The 18,826-nt window shown below is 42.2% G+C and overlaps 1 protein-coding gene across 7 annotated transcripts in view; it reads left to right on the forward strand.

Moving 5' to 3' along the window:
• The window catches only part of LOC139561250 (neurexin-2-like), a 1,055,901-nt gene that overhangs the window by 144,424 nt on the left and 892,651 nt on the right, over positions 1-18,826 (forward strand). For all 7 annotated transcript variants that reach the window (XM_071378226.1, XM_071378233.1, XM_071378230.1 and 4 more), the window contains exon 3: positions 16,454-16,471. In XM_071378226.1, the coding sequence (XP_071234327.1) occupies positions 16,454-16,471 (18 nt within the window). The remainder of the gene's footprint in view (positions 1-16,453; positions 16,472-18,826) is intronic.

The following is an 18,826-nucleotide window of genomic DNA, read 5'->3' on the forward strand; positions in this document are numbered from 1 at the left end:
AATACATTTAAACTCAGTTGTTCACAATTCTTGACATTTAATCCTAGTAAAAATGCCCTGTCTTAGGTCAGTTGGGATCACCACTTTATTTTAAGAATGTGAAATGCAGAAAAATAGTAGAGAGAATGATTTATTTCAGCTTTTATTTCTTTCATCACATTCCCAGTGGGTCAGAAGTTTACATACACTCAATTAGTATTTGGTAGCATTGCCTTTAAATTGTTTCACTTGGGTCAAATGTTTCGGGTAGCCTTCCACAAGCTTCCCACAAGAAGTTGGGTGAATTTTGGCCCATTCCTCCTGACAGAGCTGTTGTAACTGAGTCAGGTTTGTAGGCCTCCTTGCTCACACACGCTTTTTCAGTTCTGCCCACAAATTTTCTATAGGATTGAGGTCAGGGCTTTGTGATGGCCACTCCAATACCTTGACTTTGTTGTCCTTAAGCCATTTTGCAACAACTTTGGAAGTATGTTTGGGGTCATTGTCCATTTGGAAGACCCATTTGTGATCAAGCTTTAACTTCCTGACTGATGTCTTGAGATGTTGCTTCAATATATCCACATAATTGTCCATCCTCATGATGCCATCTATTTTGTGAAGTGCACCAGTCCCTCCTGCAGCAAAGCACCCCCACAACATGATGCTGCCACCCCAGTGCTTCACGGTTGGGATGGTGTTCTTCGGCTTGCAGCCTCTCCCTTTTCCTCCAAACATAACGATGGTCATTATGGCCAAACAGTTCTATTTTTGTTTCATCAGACCAGAGGACATTTCTCCAAAAAGTACGATCTTTGTCCCCATGTGCAGTTGCAAACCGTAGTCTGGCTTTTTTATGGCGGTTTTGGAGCAGTGGCTTCTTCCTTGCTGAGCGGCCTTTCAGGTTATGTCGATATAGGACTCGTTTTACCGTGGATATAGATACTTTTGCACCCGTTTCCTCCAGCATCTTCACAAGGTCCTTTGCTGTTGTTCTGGGATTGATTTGCACTTTTCGCACCAAAGTACGTTAATCTCTAAGAGAAATAACGCGTCTCCTTCCTGAGGGATACGACGGCTGCGTGGTCCCATGGTGTTTATACTCGCATACTATATTTTTGTGCAGATGAACGTGGTACCTTCAGGCATTTGGACATTGCTCCCAAGGATGAACCAGACTTGTGGAGGTCTGCAATTGTTTTTCTGAGGTCTTGGCTGATTTCTTTTGATTTTCCCATGATGTCAAGCAAAGAGGCACTGAGTTTGAAGGTAGGCCTTGAAATACATCAACAGGTACACCTCCAATTGACTCAAATTCTGTCAATTAGCCTATCAGAAGCTTCTAAAGCCATGACATAATTTTCTGGAATTTTCCAAGCTGTTTAAAGGCACAGTCAACTTAGTAAATTTAAACTTCTGACCCATTGGAATTGTGATACAATGAAATATAAGTGAAATAATCTGTCTGTAAACAATTGTTGGAAAAATGACTTGTGTCATGCACAAAGAAGATGTTCTAACCGACTATAGTTTGTTGACAAGAAATTTGTGGAGTGGTAGAAAAACGAGTTTTAATGACTCCAACCTAAGTGTATGTAAACTTCCGACTTTAACTGTACCTTTGTTGCATTGTAGTGGGTAGCTGTCTCAGGCCTTGCGTTTTGGACTCCCTCAATGGTAACAGTTGGGTTTATCGTGCTGAGGCAGACATTCTTTCCTTGCTTACCCTGGTAAATGGTCAGCGTGGCATTCTCTTTTTTCAGCACCTGTGTGCTGAACAGCTTCACCTGCTCCTTAGCGGAGGGGGGCAGCTCCCGTCTTGCCTTGTTTACTGTGTCCACCAGGCTGTTTTCTTTGGAGAGTGGTGCTTTGGCGAGGTCAATTGAGGTAAAGAAGTTGTCCGTAGTGATGTTTCTTCCCTTCCCCAGGTCAGGATCAATCATCTTCAGCACCACACGCTCTCCTAACGCTATCCTAACGCTCTCCTAGTCTTTGACCAGGTCTCCGTGTTTCCAGTGGTGGAAAAAGTACCCAATTGTCATACTTGGGTAAAAGTAAAGATACCTTAATAGAAAATGACTCAAGTAAAAGTGAAAGTTACCCATTAAAATGTTACTTGGTTAAAAGTCTAATAGTATTTGGTTTGAAATATACTTAAGTATCAAAAGTAAAAGTATGAATCATTTCGGATTCTTTATATTAAGCAAACCTGACGGCATTATTTTCTCGTTTATTTTAATTTACGGATAGCCAGGGGCATGCTCCAACACTCAGGATTAATTTTCAAACGAAGCATGTGTTTAGTGAGTCCGTCAGATCAGAGGCAGTAGGGATGACTAGGGATGTTCTCTTAATAAGTGTGCGAATTTGACAATTTTCCTGTCCTGCTTTTGGGAGTCAGGGAAATGTATGGAGTAAAAATGATGTCATTTTCTTTAGGAATGTAGTGAAGTAAAAGTTGTCAAAAAAAAAAAGTAGTACTTTCAAAGATTTTGTAGTTAAGTACTTTACACCACTTTACACCACTTCAGTTAGCATATTTGTAAAATATTTGTAAAAAAAAAAAATGTATTGAATCAGATGGCCAAATATGCCCTAACATGGAATAAAAAAAAAAACATAACACTGAAATACAGAGACAAAACCTCACAACATTGGTCAACAAAGTGTATCCTTTTTGGAGCCAATTCCCTACCTGGTAGGCTTCCAAGTGGTTGCAGTCTGGGCACTGTTGTGGATGGTAGAGGCGCAGATGGCAATGGTTGTGGATTCGGCACTGTTGTGGATGGTAGAGGCGCAGATGGCAATGGTTGTGGATTCGGCACTGTTGTGGATGGTAGAGGCGCAGATGGCAATGGTTGTGGATTCGGCACTGTTGTGGATGGTAGAGGCGCAGATGGCAATGGTTGTGGATTCGGCACTGTTGTGGATGGTAGAGGCGCAGATGGCAATGGTTGTGGATTCGGCACTGTTGACAATGATAATAGCCAAATTAGTATCGTATATTTCGTAAAATACCGATGTGAATCAGGGCAAATCTTCCATTCACACACAACAATTACAATATTGCATAACATTGCAATTGGCTTGCACACAGTACAGGCCCACGCTTAAAGGCCCAATGATTTAAAAAAAATAAGCTGCTAATGATAATGATGATAAAAATAGCCTAATTATAGAAACAATTAGGCCTACAACAACAATTGCAAGCCGATAATAGCCTCATTCCAGTAATAGGCTAATTATAGACAGCAACAGCAGTGACAGGCCAACAATGAGGATAGTAATACTATTCTCATAATAATAATGATAACAACAAAATTTGGCTAATAGTAAAAACGAAAATAATAACAATAGTATTTTATTCTGATGCTGTTTTTATTATTTTATTCTATTGCACCTTAGCTGGGCGTAGGCCTATATGGGTTATAGGATATTGCGAAACACTTTTCTTGTAAATGAGATTGCAGTAAGTCAGACCAACAATTGAGCATCTCTAAGCCTCGGCAAAAAAGAGGGCAAGACTTACCTGAAACATCATCTGGCGCAAAGGCCTGATCTGGACCAACGGGTCTTGAAGTGGACGTGCCCAAACACATTATTTTGCTCTTGGGGCATCTCTGTATCACTGTCAGAGTCAGGGTCATTGGAAGAGCTCTCGCACACCCATGAGACATCACTCCCTGCGTTAGATTCAATGCCTCCATCAGACTTTCTCTCTTCCATGTCCCGGATCATGGCTAAAGTCTGTGGGGGGGGGGGGTCAGCTTTCCCTTTCCTGACATAGGTAGCCAATATTTCGTTTTGAGCAGACTAGCTATCTGTTCTTTTTTAGATATTCTGTTCTATTATATTCTGTTCCAATTCAAATTTATATTTGTTCTAGAGTTCTAAAGGCCAGTTTATATAATGAATAGGAATTCAGAGGGCAGAAATGATTAAATATTAAAGCATTAAACCTCTCACTAAAGGATTTAGTCATACAAAAGTTATCCTTAAATCTGAACTGGTTCTCTAGCAGATTAATAAAAATGTCTCACCCTATGTTTTCCCCTTTATTCAGATTACAACTTGTCACTTTCGGTTATTGGAAAATGAAAGCCATAGAAAGTTGGTTGCATTTTCAGTTAATCCACCAGAAAAGACAGAACAAATATTACAACAAATATTATGGTATATGAAACTGGTCTACTTTTATACTCTTCACGATTTTCTTTAATGCAGGGAAACAGACAAGTTCCTTGCTTTCTCCCCAACTTGCCTCTTCCATTTTTGCGGTAATGCTGCAATTAGTTGGTTGTAATTTTGAATAGAGCATACATTTCCATATATATTTTTTAGCTGCATGTGTGACATAACTCCAGCAGTCCTATTTATGATATCATATACTAAGATTGTACTTTTTTTGTATATGTGTGTATATATATATATTAGTTCTTTTTTATCAATCGATATATTTGAGGTTAATGGACCAAAAAATGTATAGCTGTACCATATGGACTGCAAAATAGTTCAAGAGATTTTCGATGTACCGATTCCATGACACATGGTTTATGAACAAAACGACGCCGGATTCAAAACGTAAAGTTTTTCTATTTAGAGGATTATACAAAATTCTAGCAACCAATAGAATGCTATATATATGCGGGATACAACCATCCCAACTCTGCTGCGAAGAGACAGAATCATTAGATCATTTGTTTTGGTACTGGAGAAACACTGTTTGCAGGAATGTTTAACTGCACTGTACTGCATGGGTTAATGTCCTCATTTGAGTGTGACTGACTTCTGTGCTGCTTCCCCCTGTCCCTCAGTGGGAGGTTGATGAACCAGCGCAGTTAGGCCTTCTTTCACTAATTACATGTGTGATGGATGGAAAGCAGCAAACAAGTTTCACAGACCTCCTTGTGACTGACATGCTGATATCAAGTCAAACTCTTTTGTTCGTTCAACTTCTCTTCTTTGGAATTCTTTTTTTTTTTTTTTTGCCTTTTGTTCTAGTCAGTGGAAAGATGCTGTAGAATATCTGCATTGAAATTGCACTCCAGCTGCCAAATGTGCCCGTAGTTCATGATTAGAGCTTCTCGTTTACGTTTAACATGCTACATGGACTCCGTGCTAGTTGATAGATAGAGTTTATTGGAGCCGAAATATTTCACAAAGCTCACTCCTTGTCTGTAATCAAAATTCTATACTGTAGTTATGGCTTTTACATCCAATAATACCAATATTTTCCATCATTCAGCAATTGTCCTTACATAATTCTTTAATCCAATCACATTTCTATTTTTCATTTGGCTCATTTTGGAGGAATCAGTGGGGGATTTTGACCAGGCAAAAGCGACAGAGTGAACTTATCTAGGTCATTTTTAAAGCAGGATTAAGGAAATACTGTTGTAAAGCCAGCATTATTAGAGTTTTCTACGGTAAAACAAACATTATTATGTTGCTTTCTCTTCACAAGACCTAGCCCTTATCCACCTCAACTGCTCTTGTCATCATCTCAAAGCCGCAGGAGTGTTTATTTGTTAACACACTTCTTCACACTCCCGTGGCTCTGCAGCGAGGCTGGAAGGATTCTCAATCATGATGCCAACTCCTGCTGTGGTTGACAGCATTTATCTCATCTGTGTCACCTGCCAATGTAGCAGCGAGTGACAACTTCTCAAAGTGGGCAGATATTTTGAAAAAGTCCCACCACAACGCCTCTGCATCTTTGCACTGATCATATACCATGTCAGGGAGAGAAACTGTTCTCTGGGCTTCTAAATCTGGACAGAGAGGGCAAAACATTTCAGTGCGGTCTCAAATGGATTTGTTTCTTCACAGAGCAGGCCATCGACTAGCTTTTTTAAAGGCGACGACACATGGATGATATTATATTAGAAATCAAATAAATGTTCAATCTACCGAAAAATGAGCCAAGTTGAAAAGTCAAATGTCATTATGTGAGCTACACTTCCATGTAAAGCCCTCTCTCTCAAGCCAGGGAAATGCTTGCTTGGTTAAATAGTGTAGACACATTCACACACACACACATGCGCACACACACACGTCACACACACAGACACACACGTTGTGTGCATGCTTGCTCATTTTCAGACACACACGTATACACACACAACCTCCGGCAGCTTGCTAATGTGTCTGTGCAAACACACATGTGCTGGCTCTCTTACTCTCTTTGGGGATGCTGAACATGGCCCAAATATTGATACTGCCTTCCAGCCTTTTGGAAAACACTCCCTCTCCCAAATGATCCTGCTGTACTGTCAACAAACAGAAACATTGTCCAAGAGCTTCTTTGACACTTGTTTTTGTACTTTTGAAGTGCACTTCTTAAAACACTCAACTACTATATCACTTACCTCCAGACAGTTTGCTACCTCTCAGTTGATGACAGACTACAAATATTCCTGTTTCCCTCCGTTTACTGCTTCTCTCACCCTCTTTGCTCTATCTTCTCCCCAGACGACTCGAAATTCATGTAAGCGAGCCCATCCCGCCTAATTATCATACGTCTAATTGGGAAACGTTTCTGCATCCGTCCTGCTATTTTGTTTTCTTCTCCCCAACTGAAAACGGTTAGCACCTTGACAAAAAAGAACTTCCTGCAACCGAGTTATTCTCAGTCTATTGAGTGCCTCGGGTACTGTAGTTCAAGTTACAGGGATGTGCTCTGTTACTTCCTTGTTAGTTTTATAGAATGATTAAAATAGACAATTTAATTCCCCACTAATCTCGTAACTCCTTCACCTTCTAGTATATGAATAGTTAGATATGCCTTCGATGACTCAGGGGATTTTCCCACCATGAAAGCTTGTGTTAAAAGGAAGGTGACAAGTGTAACAGTGTTGATACTATCTGTGTGTGTGTGTGTGTGTGTGTGTGTGTGTGTGTGTGTGTGTGTGTGTGTGTGTGTGTGTGTGTGTGTGTGTGTGTGTGTGTGTGTGTGTGTGTGTGTGTGTGTGTGTGTGTGTGTGTGTGTGTGTGTGTGGGTCGTGCTCACCTCATCTCTGTTTCTCACTGTAACCTTTCTCTTTAATAATAACCTTGTTCCTGTGGGGTTGTGTGTCTGGTTTTGTGCCAAGCATTGTCTTTACTCTGTCCCCTAACTTTGTTATTTTTTATACACTGGTGTGACACCCGGAGATGAGGCACTTCTCCAGTCATTTCGCTGGTTATTAGCCCTCCCTCACCTCCTCTTGACCTCTGATACTGCCGTATGAGACAGCGCTCCCACTGTCTGTTAGGCCCTGCAGTAGAATCTCTGTTGTTTAAACCTCTCTCTCTCTCTCTCTCTCTCTCTCCCTCTTTAACCCCTGGAGTCGATACCCCCCCCCCCCCCCGCGTACCTCTAATTAGCATAATAATAACATCCCCTTCAAAATCAGTCTGTTTGAGCTAGAGATATTCTTTTTTTTGCATGGGCTGCGTCTCATCTGTGAAGGCTGGTGGGAGGAGCTATAGGAGGATGGGCCTATTGTAATGGCTGGAATGGAGTACAAGGAACGGCGTCAAACGCGATTTCCATATGTTTGATGTGTTTCATATCATTCCATGGATTCCATTCCAACCATTCCAATGATTCCGTCCTCTTGTAGCTCCTCCCACTGGCCTCCACTGGTCTCAATCCCCCGCATCCGCCAATGACGGCCTTCCACGTCTGCGGCGGAAGGAGGCCGCGGCTACAGCGGTGTTTGTTGGACTATGAGACTTTCCCGAAAATGGTCCATCTCACGAAAACGTCTGTGGTGTTCTACGTTTTGCTTCACGGGACTTTGCTGAAGTCGGGTACCGCCGATCTGCCAACTTCTGTCTGTAGCGTCCGAACAGTTTGGGCTACACACTGACCACTCTATGGAAAGTTGGGACTATCACGAACATGTACATGTCGGTTGTTTTGCTTTGCTCTAGGATGCCCATAAGCCTCACAAGACTCGTCTGAAAGTAGCCCGGTACCATTTTGAAAATTGAATGGAAGTGTATACTATATATACTATAAGGGTCATTCTATGAAAATGGTGGCTTTTTGAACAGCCAACTTTTACAAATTGTAATTCTTTTTTTATTTTTATCAAAACTTATAGCCAGATAATAGTTAACCCCTTAACATTATAAATCAACATAAATTACAGCTTAACATGTTTTTATATTTTTACTACGTTACATTAAAAAAATGCTTGTGCTGCCTTTTTGTCACTGGTGTTACCTATATTTTAGACGACAATTCAGGCTTTCTAGAATGTAATTTGTCTATAATTTGCATATATAATCAAAGACAGAAAAGGTTAATGATAATACTAAGAAATTGCTTGGATTAGTAATAATTTACTTTAAACATGCATGTGTAAAGTTCTAATGTCTGACATTTTGCCATTTATACAATTTGTTTTTTGTAACATTAGAAATAATTTAGGTTGAATCATTCAAAATTGAATGATCATATCCTTCAAATGTTTACTAATGAATGTAGCAACAGTTAGGTAGATACAAAAACCATTTTCAATTAAATTGGGCAACTCTGATGCCAGAACATCAATATGCCATACAGTAATACCAGTGACGCAATGTAACACCAATGACGCAATGTAACACCAGTGACGCAATGTAACACCAGTGACGCAATGTAACACCAGTGACGCAATGTAACACCAGTGACGCAATGTAACACCAGTGACCAATGTAACACCAGTAACACAATGTGAAACCAATGACAAACATAAGATTATTTCAAACACATTTTATCAAACAGTATATATCAATTCTTGTGCCATGTGACACATATTGTGTAGGCCTACTTAAACAGATAGTTCCTCTGAATTACGAAATGACATACTGGTTTCCTTACCGTGGAAACAGTCTATGGACAAGGTCTGACAGCAACCAATGTGTCCATGTGCACGCATGTGTGAGCATGTGTGCGTGTGCGCGTGTCTCAGTGCGACTAACACTGCTGTCATCTACCTTGGCAGTGTGTCTCTAGCCAAAGTAAAGTCAAATAACCTTGGAGGGGCTTCTCTCCTCTTGAATTCTCAATTCTCTGTCTGACACACAGCTGGCCAAAATAGAATCCTTGAAAACTGTCTCCAGTAAAGAAGAGAGAAAGAATGAGTCACACAGCAGCATTAAAATAATAAGGTTTAGTATTTGAAGTTGAATTATAAGAAGGAGAACGTGGCAGGAGACTTAGACTTATTCAATTAAAGATCACTTGTTAGCCTTGTGTTGATTGTTAAAGTACAACTATGCTAGTATTATATTTCAAAACATTTAAGGGTGGGTTTTCATAGCCTTGTGGCTTAGTATTTATCTGTCTCCTTTGCCGATAGAAAGGGAGAACATTCATGGCTAACTCTATGCTTCTCTACGTGCCATCGTTTACTGGTAGCTCCACTTTGAAACCCTCAACCCTCAGTCTAGCACTTTCTTCTGAGTGGCTTTTGTTGTTGCAGGTCTCTGGTGGGCTTTGTGTGTGTGACCTACCATGGGGCTGTGCTGTGTTTGTGTGTGCCCTATTTGTATGTGTGCTGTTAGGGTATGTAGTGTTGGTGTGTGGCTGCCATGGGTTTGAACTCCCACAGTGAGGGTGGGCCTCAGTGCTTCTGCTCCTTAGCGGACCAAGGACTAAGAGCTTCTAGTGCTATTGTGTGTTATGCGTAGACTACAAGGTACTGCTGAACAATCACAGACCATGGATTTTTGGATGTGGCATATTTTCGTCAATTCAGTACAAGACATGGTGGCAAAAGCTTCTAACACATACCACCTCCTGCTGCCCCCACAAGCCATTACACCAGTGTGAGCAGTCATGGGTCGAGTTCCTGTCCAACTAAATTGCAGCAAATGCCAGATCTTACATCGCCTGGATAGGTGTTTAACATCAGCTAACCACATCATATGACATGGGTCGCGTTCCCCTGCTCAGATGTTGCATGCATCAACCAATGTTTGCGTGCCACGTCATTGGCTGTGACATCGACTGACAGATTACTACAACATATGATGTAGTTAGCTGATACTTAAAATACATATCCAGGTGCTGTAAGATCTGGCATGCGTCATCAACGCCTCGGGAAAGGAACAGGATTGCCACAGCAACACCCTGTAGCCTTAAGTATAATGAATAGGGAAGTGAAATTGACACTTAACCCACCCCAAACCCCTCAAGATGCCACCACCTATGAAACATACAGTATATCTGGGAAAAATTCTGAGCTGTGGGGAAATATCATCTTTGGATGTTTACACAGGCAGCCCAATTCTGATATACAGTGGCAAGAAAAAGTATGTGAACCCTTTGAAATTACCTGGATTTCTGCATAAATTGGTCATCAAATTTGATCTGATCTTCATCTAAGTCACAACACTAGACAAACATAGTGTGCTTAAACTAATAACACACAAATCATTGTATTGTTCTTGCTTATATTGAATACATAATTTAAGCATTCACAGTGTAGGTTGGAAAAAGTGTGTGAACCCCTAGGCTAATGACTTCTCCAAAAGCTAATTGGAGTCAGGGGTCAGCTAACCTGGAGTCCAATCAATGAGACGAGATTGGAGATGTTGGTAAGAGCTGCCTTGCCCTATAAAAAAACACTCATAAAATGTGAGTTTGCTATTCACAAGAAGCATTGCCTGATGTGAGCCATGCCTCGAACTAAAGAGATCTCAGAAGACCTAAGATGAAGAAATGTTGACTTGCATAAAGCTGGAAAGGGTTACAAAAGTATCTCTTAAAGCCTTGATGTTCATCAGTCCACGGTAAGACAAAATGTCTATAAATGGAGAAAGTTCAGCACTGTTGCTACTCTCCCTAGGAGTAGCCGTCCTGCAAAGATGACTGCAAGAGCACAGCGCAGAATTCTCAATGAGGTGAAGAAGAATCCTAGAGTGTCAGCTAAAGACTTTCAGAAATCATCTGGAACATGCTAACATCTCTGTTGACGAGTCTACGATACGTAAAACACTAAACAAGAATGGTGTTCATGGGAGGACACCACGGAAGAAGCCACTGCTGTCCAAAAAAACCATTGCTGCACGTCTGAAGTTTGCAAAAGTGCACCTGGATGTTCCACAGCGCTACTGGCAAAATATTCTGTGGACAGATGAAACTACAGTTGAGTTGTTTGGAAGGAACACACAACACCATGTGTGGAGAGAAAAAAAGGCACAGCACAGCACACCAACATCAAAACCTCATCCCAACTGTAAAGTATGGTGGAGGGAGCATCATGGTTTGGGGCTGCTTTGCTGCCTCAGGGCCTGGACAGCTTGCTATCATCAACAGAAAAATGTTAGGCTATCTGTCCGCCAATTGAAGCTCATCAGAAGTTGGGTGATGCACAGGACAACGACCCAAAACACAGAAGTAAATCAACATCAGAATTGCTTCAACCAGAAGAAAATATGCCTTCTGGTGTGGCCCAGTCAGAGTCCTGACCTCAGCCTGATTGAGATGCTGTGGCATGACCTCAATAGAGCTGGTCACACCAGACATCCCAAGAATATTGCTGAACTGAAACAGTTTTGGAATGGTCCAAAATTCCTCCTGACCGTTGTGCAGGTCTGATCCACAACACAGAAAATGTTTGGTTGAGGTTATTGCTGCCAAAGGAGGGTCAACCAGTTATTAAATCCAAGGGTACACATACTTTTTCCACCCTGCACTATGAATGTTTACACATTGTGTTCAACAAAGACATGAAAACGTATAATTGTTTGTGTGTTATTAGTTTAAGCAGACTGCGTTTGTCTATTGTTGTGACCTAGATGCAGATCAGATCAAATTTTATGACAAAATTATGCAGAAATCCAGGTTTTTCCAAAGGGTTCACATACTTTTTCTTACCACTGTATTTGTTTCACTAATTGGTCTTTTGACCAATCAGATCAGCTCAGAAAAAGATATGACGTGAAAAGATCTGATGTCATTGGCAAAATACTAATTAGTAGAAAAGATATCAGAATTTGGTTGTCTGTGTAAATGAGGCCTTGGTGATGCCAAACGTACTTCTGGATAAGAATTACTTTGGTAAGCTAGAACTGTGCTTATATGACTTGGTTCTTGACTTTCATCACCTGTTCATTGTGTGATTTCTATACTGTATAAAGTAGAAGAACAGTGATTGAGAGTCAACTATTTTCTTACAGACGTATTCCACTCTTCATAGTAAATTTAGCCCAGGCAGGACATACCTCTCTTTTTCCTCTAAAGCTTCTGGGAGAAAGGTTAAGAAAATCAAACTTCCCCCTCTTAGGCTGACGTTTATACTTTTTTTTAACAGCCTGCTTCTGAATTCTGTTCACTTTGTGCCCAATGTCTGGCTTTCTGATTTTAATTTAGCCTTTTGCATTTGTTTTGTTTGTGGTGTTGTACACACTAATTTGGCTTGGGGAGTGAAAAAAGAAAGAAACATCTCAATTGAGTCCTATTGTCAAATCAAGTCTGGGCTCTGTTGTTCTAGCCATGTCCCCTTCTGACTCCCCCATTTCAAATGTCTGCTAGTAACCAGGTTCTCATCCAACCTTCATTCGAGTAAAGCACATGTCGGATACACATTGTCATGAACTGCCTGATGGAAGCATTCATGTTTTCGGTAATCTTTCCAAATGTCGACTAAACAAAATACGCTAGACATGGCGGGATCATTTTGTGTCGGTAAAAGGAATTATGGAGAATTGTCGGTGGACATGCTTTTATGCGCAAATATTCATATAATAACCGTCATACTGAGGTAAACTTGGGAGTCACAGGATGACATGTTGTGTGGTCCTCCCACTACGACTCGTTGAAAGTGCATGAGCTTGATGTTCCGTCCAATAAATATTGAGGGTCTTTTTCTGGTGACACGATAATCGATGTTTGACAAAAAACATTTTATCTTGCTCTTTTGTCCATAATAATCTCATCATGTAGGCGATACGTGTGCTCTAGCCAACAGAACGTAGACTGCGCTGTTGGCTAGACCCGCGTTCTGTTGGCTAGACCCGCGTTCTGTTGGCTAGACCGCACTTGCCAATACCAGATGGGGCACACTCACTATATAACCTACATAACGCACTGTTTTTTGGTGCGAAAACCATCAGTAGAGGTGAAAATGCGATGGAAACCCATTTGACTGGTATTTCTCAAATCAAATCACATTTCATTTTTTATGCGGTACATGGGAATTTAACCGCAAAAGGTATTTTTATGTGCACTACATCATCATGCACTGCCTTTTATCCGCAACAAGTCAATTTGATGGAAACACTGGTGGGAAAATGTGCATATGTTTTTATGAATAGAATGTTTAGAATATTCACATGAAAATCTGTCACCAATTAGATGAACACTTAGCTAGCGTGGAGGAGAAATAAAGCACTAGATATTTAAGTATCAAAAAGGAAAGCCAAAAAGGCTGGCAGATGACGGTACTGAGTCATTTCATCTTACTATCCAAACGCATTATATACAGCTGGCAATACACTCATCTCCCCTGTCGACCGGTTCGTACCCTAAAATGTTTCCATTCATGCAGCAAAAGCTTAAATTTCTTCCTTAACTTTCTTTAATGGCGAGAAGACAGAACAAAAACTGGGAAAATATGCATACTTTCCTTATGAAGCACCATATCACGTTCAGCCAATCAGGTTGCAGCAGTCTGGTGTTTACCCATGGCTGAAAGCTAATGTGCAACATCAGGAAGTAGCATTCCAAGGCATTAGCAAATGGAGCAGAATGCTTTGAGCTAGTATTTATCCATTACCTAATGGAACACACGGTAATATAGGCACAGCAGCATTGGTTAAGTCAAGACTAGCAGAAAATATCAATGGGGTAAAAGGGATAAATGCAGGTTTTTCTGCTCTATTCTCCATAAATACTGTAAGGCTTAGCGTTTCCCTTCTTCCCTGTTCAATCCAGAATGTGTTCTCTACTCTCGTTCCAATGCCCAAGAGAGCCACAGAGTCATCCTGAGTCTATAAAACAGACCATGAACACAGCATTTTTTGTCAATTAATGATCTTAATCGTTTGGTGGAAGGAAGGCCTCTCGGGGGAGCATGCTATCGCCTCTCTGAGGAGAGAGAACGTCTAGCTCTGGTGTTGTGGGAACGGTATCATAAAAACATACACTATCTCACTGTCTCTAACCTGAAAATTGTAGTGCAATGTTCGTATATAGATTCAAAATCCAATGGAATGTCCAATCCCTAAAGGGCATAGACTTATCTACTCACAATGCATACACAGACGTGTTAGGAATGGTGTTCAGCTTGGCTTTTTATTTATCCCTTACTATTCTCAATGGGGGAACACAGCTTCCTAAAGTAAAAGCTTTTGTTTGACTATCTTCATCTTTTATTGTCAGATCCTTCACTTTCATTCCCAAATCAAATTCCCAGATATTCCCTAAGCAATGTTAACTCTGCCGTTTTGAAAAATAAAGCCTACTGAGGTTTGCTGCTCCATCCACTTTTGGACAGCGGGATACAGTCCACATTAACCATCTCTGAGGAACACTTTTAGACAGGCCCCATAATTACTTGAGAAATGAATCGTGGACTTGGGAAAAAAGGGAGCCGTCTCTTTCATACTCTGCCTGCTTTGAACACAGACTCAGAGGCTCTCGCCGAGTGTGTCTCTAAAAGATAGTCTAGTCAAGGCTAAGAACCATCCAAAACAGAGGGATGAGAGCAGAAGAAAGGGTGAGGGGAGGAGCAGGAGGAATGAGGAAGGACCGAACCCACGTCCGGAGATCATAACAATCATTACATTTGACAAACAAGGTCCTCACAGCTTATGGCCCGGGCTTAATCTCTGATGTGGAATCATGCCTCGCTCTCGATCTGCTAGCCGTGTCTGGGTTTGTTTGCTCTGTTGACTTCCTGCTTTACAGCCTATTGCAGTGGCATTGTGGGTGTTCTAATTGGAGAATCAATAGGGTGAGGCGATGGAGGTCTAAGGGCTGCTCTGGTGTCAAACGAGCGCATCGATTGCCTTTTTAAGCTGGAGTTGCCAGCCAACCCACCCAGGCTCTTTGTTGTGTTCGCAATGTATATGAAATATTATTCTTTGAGAAGACCGTGTAGATATATGTCTGGGAAAATGAAATATACATGTACAGCCAATCATTGAATGGCACAGCAAAGGATGCATTTGAGAGAAGCCGCTCTGCGTAGATAGGAAACACGGCACGCATTACAGTATCGTAATTGTGGAACAGATCAAGCCAGCGTCGAACAGCTAGTGTCTGGCAAAGAAAGCCCACTAACTGACAACATTGGCTTGGATCAGGTCACAATTATTATAGTGGATGTAGGCAGACTGTGAAGAAAGCCTTTTGAGGAACGTGCACTTTGTGAATGAGACGAGCAGTGAGTGGCCTCGTTGTCAGAAGGCCGCTCACCGAGCAACCACGCCGGGGCCTGAATGGCACGTTGCAGATACTTAAATGGCCACCGTGCCCGCCGTCGTGAAATCTGAATACTAAACGCGCCGGTAAACAGCACTTTCTGGTCGGCTCACTATACACTATACACTATACACTATACACTATACACTATACACGGAGTAAATACATGAAAAATACGTGGATTATACTTTTGTTTGATATTTCCCCAACTCCTTATTCCAGTTTGACCTCTTACCCTGTTCTAACTGCTATAGCGCTGACTCGAATGCAAATTCACAATCAAAATCCTTGACAGTTTCCCATAAATAGTAAAGGACAGCACAAGCACACAATGTACCAGGAAAAACAACTATGTTGAATATGATATAATAAACCGTCGCTAAGGCCCGGGCCCAGCAGTCTCAAGTAAAGTATGAAACTATTTAACTCTCCATAGGGTTTGATGCAGTAGGAGGCTAGAGGCTCCTTGCACACATCTGTAGTGGATACATGATGATGATCCTAGATAAGCAGTGTGGTTATTTCCACTCTGACATTAAAGGAGCTAGTCTATGGTAGCCTGGGGGGGAACTGTTTTAGCACAGGCTTCTCTCTCTCTAGATTATGAAACTGGAGAGAGATGCCTCTGTTCGGGTAGGTAGGTTCTTGTAACTGGGGTCACTGCTCTTGTAACAGAGTGGTTAAGATATTGCATCGAATTTCTCTGTCACCAGAACCTAAGCCTACTGTAATATTTGACATGCATTTTTGCAGTTGATCGTCTTACAATGGATGGATCCCACTGAAAGAGGGCCTCAGATTCCCAGTCTCACATTTCGGTTGTTTTTTCAAGCAATATACCTCAAGTCATGGGGGGAAATATAGGATTTAATTTGACCTGGATAGATCATTATAAATCAAATTGTGTTTTCTCTTCTTGCAAATGACCTCTTCTGTGACAGTGGATAACATCAGGATATGTCATTAATCTGTACATTGGAATTATGTCAGATGCTGTTTATCTAATCTATTTGTTTTCTCTCTCATTCTCTCCCTCTCTCTCCTTCCTGTCCTCATTGGGCCTCGATGAAGCAGAAGAGTATGCTGTCGAAGGTAAGGCTACTATTTTGCTCCTACAGACCTAAGATGGCTTCTTCTTTTTGGCGTCCATGTTGGATGCTCTACAATGCTGTCGTAGCCTCCTTCTTGGGAGCGGCATTGTCAGTGTGGTTGGACTGCGGTTATGGTGACTCCAGGGGGCCTAAATTACGCTGCTTTAAAAATGGAACCAAAGCTGTGATTTCTCTTAATTCTACTTCCTATTCTTCTCGAAGACACCTTCTTTTCTTCCTTCCTTCGTTTGATTATTTTATTTTATCTATCTATACGTATGGATTCTCAGTCGGTACTTTGTACTCTTATGTGTGAAATGGTTGGCACTTCCGAAAGTGATGAGTGATTGAGCCTGGGAGTGAGAGTGCTATATGAATATCATCAGGTGCTAATGAGACGTTGAGGTGGAAGGTTTTCTAGTCCCCCTCCAGCCCCCTCCACTATCGTCTCCAGTGAGGGAGAGAGGGTAAGAGCCAGGGCTGCCAGTCAAGCCCCCTGGGGCTACATCATCCCCTGGAGCTTGTTGCTAGGCTAGCTCACAGCTCAGCTGAACGTACAGATGTAGGATATTAATTTGATCACCCTGCTGCAGGACAACTTTGTAATGTAAATGCAAATGTAAAATTGGAAAAATCTATCTACCCCTCAAAAATGTCCATTCATTATTATCCACGTAATAACTTACATTTCCTGTTGCTGTAGGATTATCTTCCTGCTGTAGCAAACTGGTTCAAATCAAGATCCTACATATGTATAGGAAGATAAGCATTAGCTCCCTGTCTGTCTGGGCCTGCATGTCTTTTCCTAAGCAGTACCGGGTGAAATGAAGGAACATAAACCGGATCAGTCAGACAGAGGTAGTGCAGCAACGCGGTTACCGATGGCTCCCTAGACACAGCGTTCCAGAAGCGTTTGACTCTAGGCAGCCTAATCCGACCGTGACTCGCCGCATGCGGTGAGTGCGAGGTTTGGGAGACGGGGATGGGGACGGGGAGGTGGAGGGAGGTGCCGTGTTTCCCCCTATCAGGAACGCTGTGTGATGGATTACTCCTCTCCCGGGCCGTGGTTAGTTCGCAGGGGAATCGCTATGGAAACACACCCCGCTCAAAGTTTTTCCCCAAAACATGAATTGAAGTTTCTGCAGTTGTTTTAATACCACTGCTGTATCTCGGAATCAGAGAGAATGAGTGCATGTTTCAGATTGTCTTTTCTCCGTTGTTGTCGACAAACCCATGAACTCAGTTTGAATTGTGACCTGGGTTTGATATGCAGACAGAGTGAGCAGGGCTGTATAACAGACCCTCTTTGATGCTGACATTCTCCCGCTGCGTTTAAATCCAAGGATCACAAGCCTGTCTTCCTGTGTGTGTGTGCGTGTGTGTGCGAGCCTGCTTGGCGTGGCGGCAACCGCCCGTGACGACTGGGTCACATGTCGGAAGCGCTGAAGCCCTTGACGGAAAAATGTCAGGGTGGCGGTGGGGGTGGACAACGAGGGACTGCGACCGTTCGTTCCTACGTTCCCGGCTGATGCGCCCTGACGGCTCCTCACTCTAGTGCGGCCGCTCTCTGACCGTGCAAGGGGTTAGGAAGGGGAGGACAGCTCCCTCGCTGTGTGTTTGTGTGTCGGTGATCTTGATGCGGAGGAGCAGAGCGCTGACCCATGCTGCGATGGTGTGTGGCGGTCTGTTTCATGCCCCGGCCCCAGAGGGACTACCACAGCTCCCCGAGGGCCCAGGGGGCGGACGGCAGTGCTCAGCCCACCACAACTGCCTCTCAGAGAGGGATCAGGAGAGTAGCAGCGGGCCCAGCCAACCAGCCAGAGGGCCATGGGGGGCCTGGGTATCCATTAACATTCATCACACATCATAGCCAACAGAGACAGTATAGTCCCACTTCAGTGATTAAGCGAACAGGAGTCCCGAGTTTTAGAGACTAGCTAGGAATGGAATGCCACAGGGTAGGGATTTTAAATTTGGTCTTGTCATTCCACATGCTCCTTAGAATTATTATACATTTTTTAACAGATTTTGGACCGTGCAGACAATAATTGGCTTACTTTTTTATTATGGATGCTTTTGGGAGATTTAAATATGAAAATTGCCCTTGTCTGATGTCCTAGGTGTGTCCCAGATGCAAAGCTATTGGCTAATATAAAGGCGATTCTAATCTGCAGGCTTGTGGCTGTAGTACCCCTGGGTTTACAAAGCATTTGCCTAAGCAGTGGGGATTTTAATGCCAAAAACTGCTCCGGGGTTGTCTATTTGTTCAGAGCTACCAATGTTTTCTTTGTCAAATAGCAGTAATAAGGTACACAATACAATTCTAAAGTCTGAACTCTGACCCCATGTAAAGGGT

Source organism: Salvelinus alpinus, chromosome 31 (assembly GCF_045679555.1).
Source record: "Salvelinus alpinus chromosome 31, SLU_Salpinus.1, whole genome shotgun sequence".
NCBI classification, from domain to species: Eukaryota; Metazoa; Chordata; class Actinopteri; order Salmoniformes; family Salmonidae; genus Salvelinus; species Salvelinus alpinus.